This window comes from Acanthochromis polyacanthus, chromosome 2 (genome assembly GCF_021347895.1).
Source record: "Acanthochromis polyacanthus isolate Apoly-LR-REF ecotype Palm Island chromosome 2, KAUST_Apoly_ChrSc, whole genome shotgun sequence".
In the NCBI taxonomy this organism is placed as follows: domain Eukaryota; kingdom Metazoa; phylum Chordata; class Actinopteri; family Pomacentridae; genus Acanthochromis; species Acanthochromis polyacanthus.
Window position 1 is genome coordinate 35574677 of NC_067114.1, and position 12052 is coordinate 35586728.

General features: G+C 39.1%; 1 protein-coding gene across 6 annotated transcripts in view; it reads right to left on the bottom strand.

The window, feature by feature from the left end:
* The window catches only part of lrrk1 (leucine-rich repeat kinase 1), an 81155-nt gene that overhangs the window by 15741 nt on the left and 53362 nt on the right, over positions 1-12052 (bottom strand). For all 6 annotated transcript variants that reach the window (XM_051960340.1, XM_051960323.1, XM_051960331.1 and 3 more), the window contains 3 exons: positions 11724-11863; positions 9067-9367; positions 2139-2308 (listed from right to left, as the gene is read on the bottom strand). In XM_051960340.1, the coding sequence (XP_051816300.1) occupies positions 2139-2308; positions 9067-9367; positions 11724-11863 (611 nt within the window). The remainder of the gene's footprint in view (positions 1-2138; positions 2309-9066; positions 9368-11723; positions 11864-12052) is intronic.

Below are 12052 nucleotides of genomic sequence, written 5' to 3' on the forward strand. Positions count from 1 at the left end.
AAAGTTTCCCTCAAAGGTTTCATTTTTTAAAATAAAAAATCCCCAAATTTGACAGCGAAATTTACTGGATTTTGGTTGATTTTTTTCTGAATGTTCTGAAACATTTTCTAAATTTTTTTTCCACCAAAAAATGCTTAAAAATTTCCTAAAAAACTTTTGAAAATGTGGAAGTTTTCACTGTGAATATATATATATATATATATATATATATATATATATATATATATATATATATATATATTTCCACATTTTTAAAACTTTAAAACAGGCCAATCTGACCCGCAGGACGACAGGAGGGTTAAGTTTGCCAATGCTGGCCAATATTGAAAAATTTGCCAGTGCTGGTAAACATGTTTTCCGGCAGGTTCCTGCCACACTTTGCTAGTAGTGCTGACTTTCTATTAACCTAAATATCAGTTTAAGGTGGCCAAATTTCTGGCAATCAGAGGGTAAACTGGGCTGAGTTCTGCCACCTGGTATCGAGATCATGCCTTGCTGGAGCACAATTCCATTTCTTTCAGTATCACAGCACGACCGGCTCACATCCATTTCTTGAGACACCTAGTTGTGCTGAATTAACAAATGTAGGAAGTCATCCTTTCTTCTTTAGCTTGATTCAACTGCAGCATCACACAGCAGCAGGATCAATATGAGCTCTAACTTCAGAGAGCGGTTGTGTGCAGTTTACATGGCACAACAGGTTATGTCATTAGTTAATTCAGCCTTCTAACATTACAGCACTTCAAATGGTTGTTTACAACTACAGGCAGTCTCATGTTTCCACACAACTCAAAGTGCAAGATTTTCTGTCTTCTTCAGTTACTGCAAGCAACAATCAGGTCCTCGCAAAACGAGAAGCTGATGATTGTTTTTTTTTTTTTTAAATTCTAATACGGATCTTTGCTAATGATAATTAGCAATGCAGTTTAGTGAATTAATGCATTTTGTCAACCTTATTGTGTGAATTTGCATCCACATAATTTTTCACTCCACACTCAGTTGAGGTAATCTCACAGTACAATGCTCTGCTGTGGTTTAAGAACACAGAAGAGCAAAAGAAGGAATCTGTAAGATTTTGATCGGCTCTGCTTTAGCTGCTACTGATTCATGAGAATTTGCCCAGATCAGCAATGGGATCAAAGTTCTAAACTGATCTGATGGGAACCATAAAAGTGTGCATCAGATACAAAAAAATATGCCCAGAAATCACGTAGATTTTTAAATACATATCACTAAGTAAGTAAAAACTCATGCTGATGGTTAAAGAGGAAAAGTCACAGGATCACAGAAGTCAAAAATAATAATAATTTTGTGTCTTGAATAACTGTGGCTAACTTCATTTAAATCCCTTGAACAGTTCTTGAGATATTTCACTCTGCAAAATAAGTGTCAACCTTATTTTAGAGCAGGAGAAAATAAAGAAACACTGGTTTAATATTGTCAGTAGCATTTATCTTGAAACTGAACTGCAATCCATCCCGTAAGTCAGTGGTAGACCATCTGACTGATAATTCCGTGCCTACTGCATCTGAAACACACCTCTGATAATTCAGTTTGGATTCATTAAGTCCCTGCAGTGTCTAATGGAGATGATAAGGACAGCTGTTATTTATCAGTGTGTACAGAATAATAAATTACAAGTGGTGAACACATTGTTTTGACAGTCTGATTAGTTTTACATCTTATAAAAAAAATCAGACATAATGATATGAGAGATTTAGCAACTACACAGAAGTAGGGCATGCATTGTCATTTTGGTGAAAAGCACACACTGACTAGACTCCTAACTCTCAAACTGAGTAGACAGAAGTAGGTTTATTGCAAATCCAATTATACTTCACTTATGTCCTATGGAAAATGGTTTTCCTGATTCCCAACACACAAAGTAGTAACAAGTGATTATTATAATTGAAGGCAGTAGCGATAGCTTCCTTTGCACAGTTTATCTTAATGATGCTTCTGGAGCTTTTTCATATCGACAAGCCTAATTCTTGTATTCAGTATTGACAAAATAAAATAAAGTTTTACATCAGCAGCTTTCAAAATATTAGTATCAGCTTTCATAAACCCAATAAACTGCTCTGTAAAAAAACAAAAACAAAAACACATCATTAAAAGAAAAGAGTGTGCCTAAATACCTGTGTTACTGCTGACGTTCCGCTGCTGACACTTCTTAAAGTGGAAGCGTTTGACGGCCACTGGCTGGTTTTTATATCGAGCTCGGTAGATGGTGGTCCCACTGCCACCCTGGCCAAGGATGACTTTCTCCTCCTCAGAGTAATCCAGCTGGGCTTTCTCCAAAAACAGCCTGACCACACACACATAGACACACACCCCCCCCACACACACACACACACACTCATCTTTATCATTTAGTCCAATGCAACCAACACTGACATTTTGGGTAACTTGACGTTTAGTCTTACTCAGTGAAGTCAGGAAATATTTTCGCAGGGGAAACAAAGTAAATTAAAGCCGCAAGCGGCGTCAAAAGGCCCTCGCCGGCCACCGACCTGACCCGCCCCGTTTTTTTCTGGCGAGCGTACATCAAATTTTCAGCAAAATATTTACAAATGTGCAAACAGCAGCAACAGGAGCCATGCTCATTCATTGCTGCGTTATGACGATATGTGACATGTTGGCCATCGCCACAGCAACACCGTCCAAAATACTGCATGGATACCATTGACGTTTTTGACCTGCATGTAACAATTTATGTGTCAAATTTGGGATGTTTCCATGGTAACAGGTAAATTTAATATAATGGGAGATTTTTCACTTGGGCCCATTAGAATAACATGGGGAACTGCAGCCATCGCCACGGCAACACCGTTAAAATTACAACATGGTTACCATTTGCTTTTTTGATGGGGACCACATGAAGGAATACTCACCCAAATTTCATTCATTTCTGACTAATAATTTTACTCCCCATACAGATTTTATTTTTATTTCTGTAGGGGGCGCTGTAACGTCGATTGACAAAATTTCACTGTCAATGTGTCTAGGTAGGAAGGACCAATAAGTGTTTAAAATTTGGTTGGGAGGAGTGGATTGGAATTGTCAAAGAAATATATGACACGGAAAGACTGACTTTCTCCTTGAACCTGTGTATGGACAAATTTAATTCGTATTGGAGGAAATGGACAGCTAATATTGAGTGACTGCCCCTTCATCACAACAAGATCCGGTAACAGTTGCTGGATAGGACTAACCTCACGTACTGCTGGATATACTCCTTAGGTACTGATTAAGTGCCTAAGTAGGGAGACTTTTGCCTCACCTTGAGGTAGTGAAGAGATTGTGATCGGAGGGAGCTGCAAGAGCTGATATATTTGGCTATCTATATTTACCTGGCTCTGGACTTGGCCCTGCCTCTTATTGTGTACACATGCTGTTATTGTGATTTGCCTCACCCCCCTCCTTCCTCTCCCCATCTGTGCCTTTTGTGTTTTTTTTTGTTTTGGTTTGGGTTTTTTTTGTTTTGTTTAGTGTGTTTTTTATATGTACTGTAAAATAACTGACTCTATAAAAATAAAGTATAAAAAAAATAAAATTTGGTTCGGATTGGAGTCGTTATGTACAAATGGCAGCCATTTATCACGCACAAAAAATGGCAAAATTTTACATCAACTTTGCAGCGTTGCCACGCGGAAACCGTAAAATGAAATTTTATGATTTGGATAACTTTTAATTGTCTACTTGTGTAGATGGTGTCCACCAAATTTCAGCTCATTTGGAGAAGCGCGCGATCAAAATGAACATTTTGTACGACGTCCTGGAAAACAGTGACGATGGGAGATTTTTCCCTTGGGCCCATAGAATAACATGAGGAACTTCAACCATCGCCATGGCAACACCGTTAAAATTACAACATGGTTACCATTTGCTTTTTTGATCGGGACCACATGAAGGAATAGTCACCCAAATTTCATTAATTTCTGACAAACTAATAATTTTACTCCCCATACAGATTTTAGAATAGGTAAGAATTAAACAAGAGCTGCAGGTGAGCTGGGTAGGGAGAGGTAGACAGAAGTGAGGACTTACAGATGTGTACATTTTAGAGGAAAAAATCGTGTAGAGATAAACCTAAAAGTCGTCGGTGACCTGGTGTGCTTGAGCTGAGATGAGGAGCAAAGAGATGCGTGCAGAGAGAAGTGGAGACCTCATAGTGCTGCACATCTTAAAGGGAGAGCAGATACATGAATACATGGAGATGCATTTGAAGTGGTTATATATTATCTGAGAGGTACTTTAACTCTATAAATTCCTATGTGGTCATTATTCTGGAAGTAAGTCTGTAGGCACATACCCGTGCCGTTTGACTGTTTATTTATTGAAGTAAGTTTTCAGGGTAAAATAACCTTTAATAACCTTTGGTTAAAGTGACCAAATAAAAGACATTATGTTTATTGACAAACATAACAATGCACCTTGAGACGCTTTTTCAAAAAAATAAATGAGCACCTGTCCAAAACTGTCTAAGATCGTAAGTTAGTGTCACATGCTGATTTTCAGTGTTAAATTCCATACTAGAATACAGGTTGCCCCACACTAATATCACATTTTTAATAAAAGACCAATGATAACACTTACACAAGACAGCCATCCAGCTGTAAAATTGGCTGGTGTTAGTGTGTGGTAGAATACACTGTATGCAGTATACAACAGAAGAAAGTACACTATAATATCAAGAAACATAACCATATACACCTGTGATTTTCACTTAGCCAACTTGCTAGAACATGGTTATAAATGAGCTGCAAACGCCGGAACTTTTTTAGTTTGGAACCTATGGGCTGTGTATCTGCTTGTCTGCATCAGGGCACCACATGTTTTTAATGCTAGAAGAATTAAAAACTCTGACAGAGACTTCACAAAAGGATTCAAAAGGATATAGGAACATCAGTGTCCAGCTAAAACTGGAAACTAATCAGAACAGCACTAGCCGTCCTCCAAAAATGATGCCACTACTCAGTGTGCTGCTTTACAAACAGACGGCGAAATACTTCAAACTTGGCTCAGGTGCTATCAGTGGAATTCAGAGTGTCTATGACAGCTCAGAGAGTGCATAGGGCATTGCATAACAACAACCTCTGAGGACGTCATCCAAGAAAAAAGTGCTCTTCAGCACAAAATTTCCAGAGTAAGCGTTGGTAAAAAATGTGAAAAGAAGCCTGATAAATATTTAGAGCAGGTTCTTTGGTTGGATGAGATCAAGATAAACATGTTGACCCAGATGGAGACAATGCTGTTTAGCGTGAACCTGGTCAGTGGTACCACAGTCAATGCATTGTTACGACAGTGAAGCACAGTGGTGAGAGTGTGATGATCTGGAGCTGCACGAGTGCAAAAGGTGTCGCAGAGCCTGTGGATATCCAAAATTACTGGCTGATAAGAATACTTCCCATATGTAGGAACTTGGGAGAAGTAATATTTCAGCATGATAATGATCCAAAGCACACTGCCAAAATCACACAAAAGTTTCTAATCCAAAAAAATGTCAACGATGGCGTGGCCAAGTTTGTGTGTTTTTGTTGTTTCATGTCTATGTAAACCCAACACATCTGAAAGCTTTTCAGAGACAAAAGTGGCTAAAACAAACAACGCAACGCTTGAAACATGTCTGAATTTCACGACACTGAGAAGAACATATTTACAGAGTGGTGGACCTGGGCCTGGGCATTGTTGGAGACACTGTAATAATGTGATGGCTGACCACTCTCATATCTTTTGGTGTTGCAATGCCCAGTTATCCAGCCATTTTGGCTGGAAGTAATTAAAGAAATCAAATCGATTCTTGGTTTTGAAATCAAATTTGATTTGAAAACTGTAATCTACCAGTTGATCTCAATCACCAGGACAAATACCTACTGCAAATTTTACTGATAGCCATCAAGAAATTAATTACAAGCAAATGGCTTAAGAGGGATCCGCCGACAATGAGAGAGTGGACAGCCAATGTTAAGGAAATACATGAAATGGAATTGTTGACCTTCTCCCTTAGATGCTGTGGTGATATAGCACAGAGGTATTGGTCAAAATGGGTATCATATGCGAAGGAGAATATGGTCTGATTCCATGTATTATTTTTATTATTTTTTCTGGGTTTTCTCGCTTTGCTATGACAGAACTTTGATGTGACTGGATGTTCTGGCGCTGATGGTGACTTGCCCTGGCAGTCACTTTGGAAGCTGGACTTTGCTCCTCTGTGATGTCTGGGGTTTGCCATCCTGGTGACCACTCCGTACATTTGCCTCATGTACATGGATTGTTGTGGCCCTGTGCTGTGCCTGCTGTTTGCTCCATTTTGTTTAAGATCTTGACGACATTGTACTTTCTCCTTTGGTGACCTATATGTTCTGTGTTGTTTGATTTTGTGTGTCATGTCCCTTTGTGGTTATGTAAAGTTCTGTATACAAAAATAAAGTTTAAAAAAAAGAAACATGTCTGAAGATACAGATTCTCAGCAAGGAAGGGTACAGCTGCCCCCAGATAAGCAGGAAGTGCAGATGCAGTCCTTCAGTAGTTGGATACACTCTGCAGAAACACAGACGAACCAACAGCTTGGAAGACAAACCAAGATCTGGTCGTCAAAGGGTTTCTTCAGCAAGAAATGACTACATCCTGATCTGCATGTGCAGGGAAAACTGCAGAATGACATCACAGGAGCTTCAGCAGCAGTGGTCAAACCAAACTGGTGTCCAGTGTTCCACCTGCACTCTACGTGGCCGACTTTTAGATCATGGCTTAAGGTCCTACAAAGCTGTCAATGAGAGAAAAAGGTGAGGGTACGCAGAAGGCCAGGCCAAGCATGATCTCCAGCATGTACAGTACCTACTGTCAGGCATGGTGGAGGCGGTATCATGGTTTGGAGATGCATGAGTGCTGCTGCTGTTGGTCATCTCACTGTCTGCAATGGCAAACTTTGACAATTATTGTGCCATTCTTGAAACCCACATGCTTCCTTCTGAATGTACACTGTTCCGTCCAGGTCCAAACTGGACGTTTCAACAAGATAATGCCCCTTGCCACACATTCAGGGCCAGAAGAACTTGGCTGCAGGAGCACAGCATCCAGGTCTTAGAGTGGCTGGCTCAATCCCTGGACATGAGTCCCATAAAAAAATCTGTGGTGGATTATCAGAAGGTCTATTTCAAAGTGTAAACCAAAGAATTTAGAAGAATTACAAGCAGTAATTCTTGAAGAATGGTACAAGATCACCCCATAGTGTTAACTAACTTTAAAGTAGGCTAACTTGATGATACATAATAACACATACTCTTTCACATGTATCATGTATCAGGTCTTGCTTTGTAAAATAATTTTCCTGATTGGGTGATACTTCTGACATCATGTGTGTGGTCCATAGTAAATATATTCCCGACAGTCACAACTGATAAGAAGCACAGGTTTCCATGAGATTCTATAGGAAATGCATGTGGGCCATTTTTGACCCACCTATAGAAGCTTGGGAGAGTAAGAAAAACATTAGAATTTTTTAAAAAGTATAAAAGGTAATTTAAAAATTTAAATGGGGTGATGTCAATAACAGGCTGTGCAGTGGAGTAGTGGTTAGCACTTTCGTCTTGCTGCAAGAAGATCCCTGGTTCGAGTCCCTCTTTCTGCATGGAGTTTGCATGTTCTCCCTGTGCATGCGTGGGTTTCTTTTACTTCGGCTTCCTCCCACAGTACAAAAATAGGCTGAGGTTACTTGATTACTCTAAATTGCCCGTAGGTGTGAATGTGAGTGTGATTGTTTGTTCAGCTGGGATAGGCTCCAGCACCCCCACAACACTAATGAGGATTAAGTGGTGTATAGAGAATGGATGAATTGATGATGTCAAAAACATGTTTCTTGAGGAATACCTGGAATATGAAATGATAACAACCATTCATTTTCATTTTGCCACACTCATGCATCTCTAGGTCAAGAAACAAAAACAGATTCTGTCACTGGCAGTAAATCTGCTGAAAGTTGTAGAACTGCAGATACGAGGTGTTGCTGAGTGTCACTGTACACTTGTCTCATGTTGTGAGGACACAAGACCATTTAAAATAAAATTCTGGGAGCCCACATTCATTAAAAAAAAACAGAACGCAAATCATTAAACTTTAGCATGAAGACAGTTTAAAGGTTAACGTGAGGGTAAAGGTTAGCAGTATTTTGTCAGCATCAATGAAGAAAAATGTAATACTAAGCGTGTTGTAAGTAAACTGATCAAACGTAAGTCAATATAATGTCCTCTGAATGTGATTGGTGAACAGTAAATGTGACTGTATTGTAACAAACATGTGACAATTCTCCACAGACTGGTGACATAGGCAGCACGTCTGCCAGTAAAGAAAAATATTTTAGTCTCTCTACAGTCATTGACTAAACACATAGGAAGTCATCTCCTTGTATCAAAGTTACACATATTTTGAAGATTATTGTGTAAGTCTACACTGTTGCTTCCTCTGGGATGTGTAAATCTATGAAGTCCTCACCTCTATCTCAGTTTTTCGCCGCACCTGCAGCACACCAACTCAGTCTCGACTCTGTTGTTCAAACCAGTATCTGATAGTAAAGAAAACTGATATGGAATGTCCCACCCTGTAAAATGACTGGACTGGTTCTATAGGTTTGTTATGTAAGAAACCCTGGAAATCTGAATCCATGATTTCAAGGCGCTCATCAGTACTTCCAAGGGGGTACTGCTCAGCCATGATGTTTACTGTTCTTGTCAGTCATGGTTTGAGCATTTATTGTAAGGATACCAAGTATATTTTTACACTGTAAACTGAAGCACTATTTTAACAACCAAATGTAACATAAACTGTTCAACAATGCTAAACTTTATGTTGTAGCTTTTCCACACCCTGCAACAGATCACAGGTATTACTGTTGGCTATAATTGTTATTTGTTGTTAGCTCTTATCACAGATTAATGTAAGCATCTAGTAGAATCAAGTTGAGTTGTTAAATGAAGCCAGGATTATCTTTTGACAAGTTTGGCAGAGTGTGCCCAGTGGCTGGATGAATGGATGGATGGATGGATGGATGGAAATGTGAGAGTTTACCGTGCTGGGAAGTCCGTCATGAAGAATTCTGGGACCAGTTCTTGGAGGGGAACTGGCTGATCAGGGTGTTGATGACAGATGATGTGTTCCTTCTCCATGGCAGCTAGCACACAGTCCTCCATGTTAAAGTAATGAATCCCTTCTCCTCCCTCGTCTTCTCCATGTCCTCCCCTCTCTCTGACCTTGCTGGACTGATTAATCAGGAGCTCAACCTGCTTCTGTTGGTCCAGTGAGGAACAGACCGAACAGGGCGCATACTGCTCTATAAGCAGATTCCCATCACTCTCAGTGGCTGTCAAAGCTGTAAGAGAACATTTGAGACAAAAGACATTGAGATAATTTCTTGTACCACAAGAGGGTGTATCTAAGGTGCATGTGTACTACTTTGTTTGGAGTTTTTATTAGAGTCCAAGCATGCAAAGCAGGGACCCTATTGTTTTTGTTAAGATTATGATGTTCAATTCCAACTATGAAACGTTATCTCTGGCCTATATGGTAGGTAGTCCAAAGCTAAAAGTTTAATGGAACATACAGTAAGGGATTGAAAATACTGTGATGAAAAAATGACCCATATCTACCATAAGAGGGTGTTATTGCACACATGAAAGTGCTGTATTAAATATACATTTAAATGATTTATATGTTACTTAAATGTTGCTTATTGTAACATAAGTGCTCACATTTCTGAAAGTACTTTTTAATGCAAAATTGATAAACATTCAGAACACACTTTTCAGAACTAGTCTGTGTTTTGTTCATAAAGAGTAACAATTTTTGTGTCAAAATATTTTTATCGAACCGCTCTGACAATAATTATCAACCGCATTTTTGATTTTGTACAGTATTTGCTGGAAACATGACTTTGTATTTGGATAGCCAAGTGTCATTTTTCGCTAAAACAATGTAACTTACTCAAGCAACCTTCAAACTACATTGGATGTCACACAACTATCAATAGCCAGTGAGTAATTGAATATACAAAACTTATTGTGAATGCACCTCCAGAGGGCAGGGTAGAGCAGTTTTCTACCTATTCGTGACCATTTTCTAATTTCATTATTCACATTGTAGTCGCTGGTGAATCACTTGCCTCAGTCAGTTGGGTTTGTTCGTGTTATCAGACTAATGTGTTAAGACATGAAGGTCACAGAGTAACAAGTCCCTTGTTCTTGCCAGAAATTAGTACAGAAATTATCTAAACAGAAAGAAATCATAATCATCTAACATATTATGAACTTGTCGTCACAGGTGAACTGTCACACAGAATCACAGTAATTCAGCTGCAGTTTAATATTTTCTCACATTGCAGCCATCCTCAGGTTGAGTCCTGAGTCTTTTCATTGTATATAGAAATTAGAAATTAACTGGACTGTTAGCTGTTTGGATACTTTGATCACCTGCTATGAGGTTAGATATGGTCTGTAATTCTACAATTCTACAATTTCATTTAGCAGACGCTTTTGTCCAAAGCGACGTACAACACAAGCAAGGATTCAGACATAAGTGCATTATTATGCGACATACATCACTGGGTGTATTATCCAGTCCAATGTGTCATGTCTTGAAGGGGTTTTAGTGTGATTACTTGTTGATTTTATAAGATTTTTAAAAAAATGTCAGTCTGTGGGAATTTTGAAATGCCTACAGACTGACATAACAAAGAAAATAATAATAAACCACTGAAAATCATAGTATAGCATCTTGGATGGAATCCATCTTTAAAACCAAAAGTCCTGCACTTAGTCGATCATCCATGCAGAAGGTGGCACTGTCTTAAAATTAAGGACTCTAGACTTGCAGCCCTCGAAGTCTGGAAAATGCAGTTTCCGGGCCTGCTGACACATACTATTGGTCCCAGGGTAAAATGCTTTATAGTCAAGAACTGTTGCAATAGTGTCACTCTGTGGCCTGTGACAACAATACAATGCAGCAAAACTGTCATGAGTTCGCTCGTCTACAGGCACAGGTACAGGTTTTACAACGTACTTGTAATTGCTCTGTATGTTAAGTCTACAAGCTGCGCATCAGTGCACAAAGCAAGGTCCATAAAGACATGGATGACAGAGTCTGGTATGGATGAACTTGACTGGCCTGCACAGAGTCCTGACCTCAACCCAATAGAACACCTTTGGGATGAATTACAGCGGAGACTGAGAGCCAGGCCTTCTGGTCCAACATCAGTGTGTGACCTCACAAATGCACTTGTGGAAGAATGGTCAAAAATTCCCATAAACACACTACTAAACCTTGTGGACAACCTTCTCAGAAGAGTTGAAGCTGTTAAAGCTGCAAAGGGTGGACCAAAGTCATATTGAACCATATGGATTAGGAATAGGATGTCACTTACATTCATATGCTATGTTCATATGAAGAAATCTCTGAAGAATATTTGATTTGATTTGTTCTCTTTCTATTGTGGAAAGAATGCCACGAGTGTGTTCAGCTGTGACTATCATGATGTATCAAAAGTTGAGAATGCATTTTGGTTTCTAAATAGATTTTTTCATAACTTCATTTGTTCTATGCTTTCATTTCAGAGTACAATGAGACAATAAGATGCATAATTTCCAATAAAAAAAATTGAAAAATTGGGGAGTTGTAAAACTTTTGACTGGTAGTGTAGATTTTTGAATCCACTGAAAGAGTAGTGTACTAACCGGGGAACCACTGCTCGATTAGAGAGTTGACATGGTCTGTGATGAACGCCATTGCAGAGAAATCCCTCGTCTCTGACTGGCAGATGATCTTTATGCCTCCACTCTTCCTCCTCTTCCAGTTCACTTCTGATGATTCCACGCTGCAAAGACATAAACACAAGTGACCACCTCGTCCCATTTAAGTTCCATCTGATGTCACCACCTCTTGATTTACCCTGTTGATTGATTGTAGCAAATCTTCTTGTAAAAGACCATGTTTTTCTCAAATTCACTGTGGGACATGCAAATCTACCTACCTTCTGTGAATCAGCAATCCCATTAAGGAATAT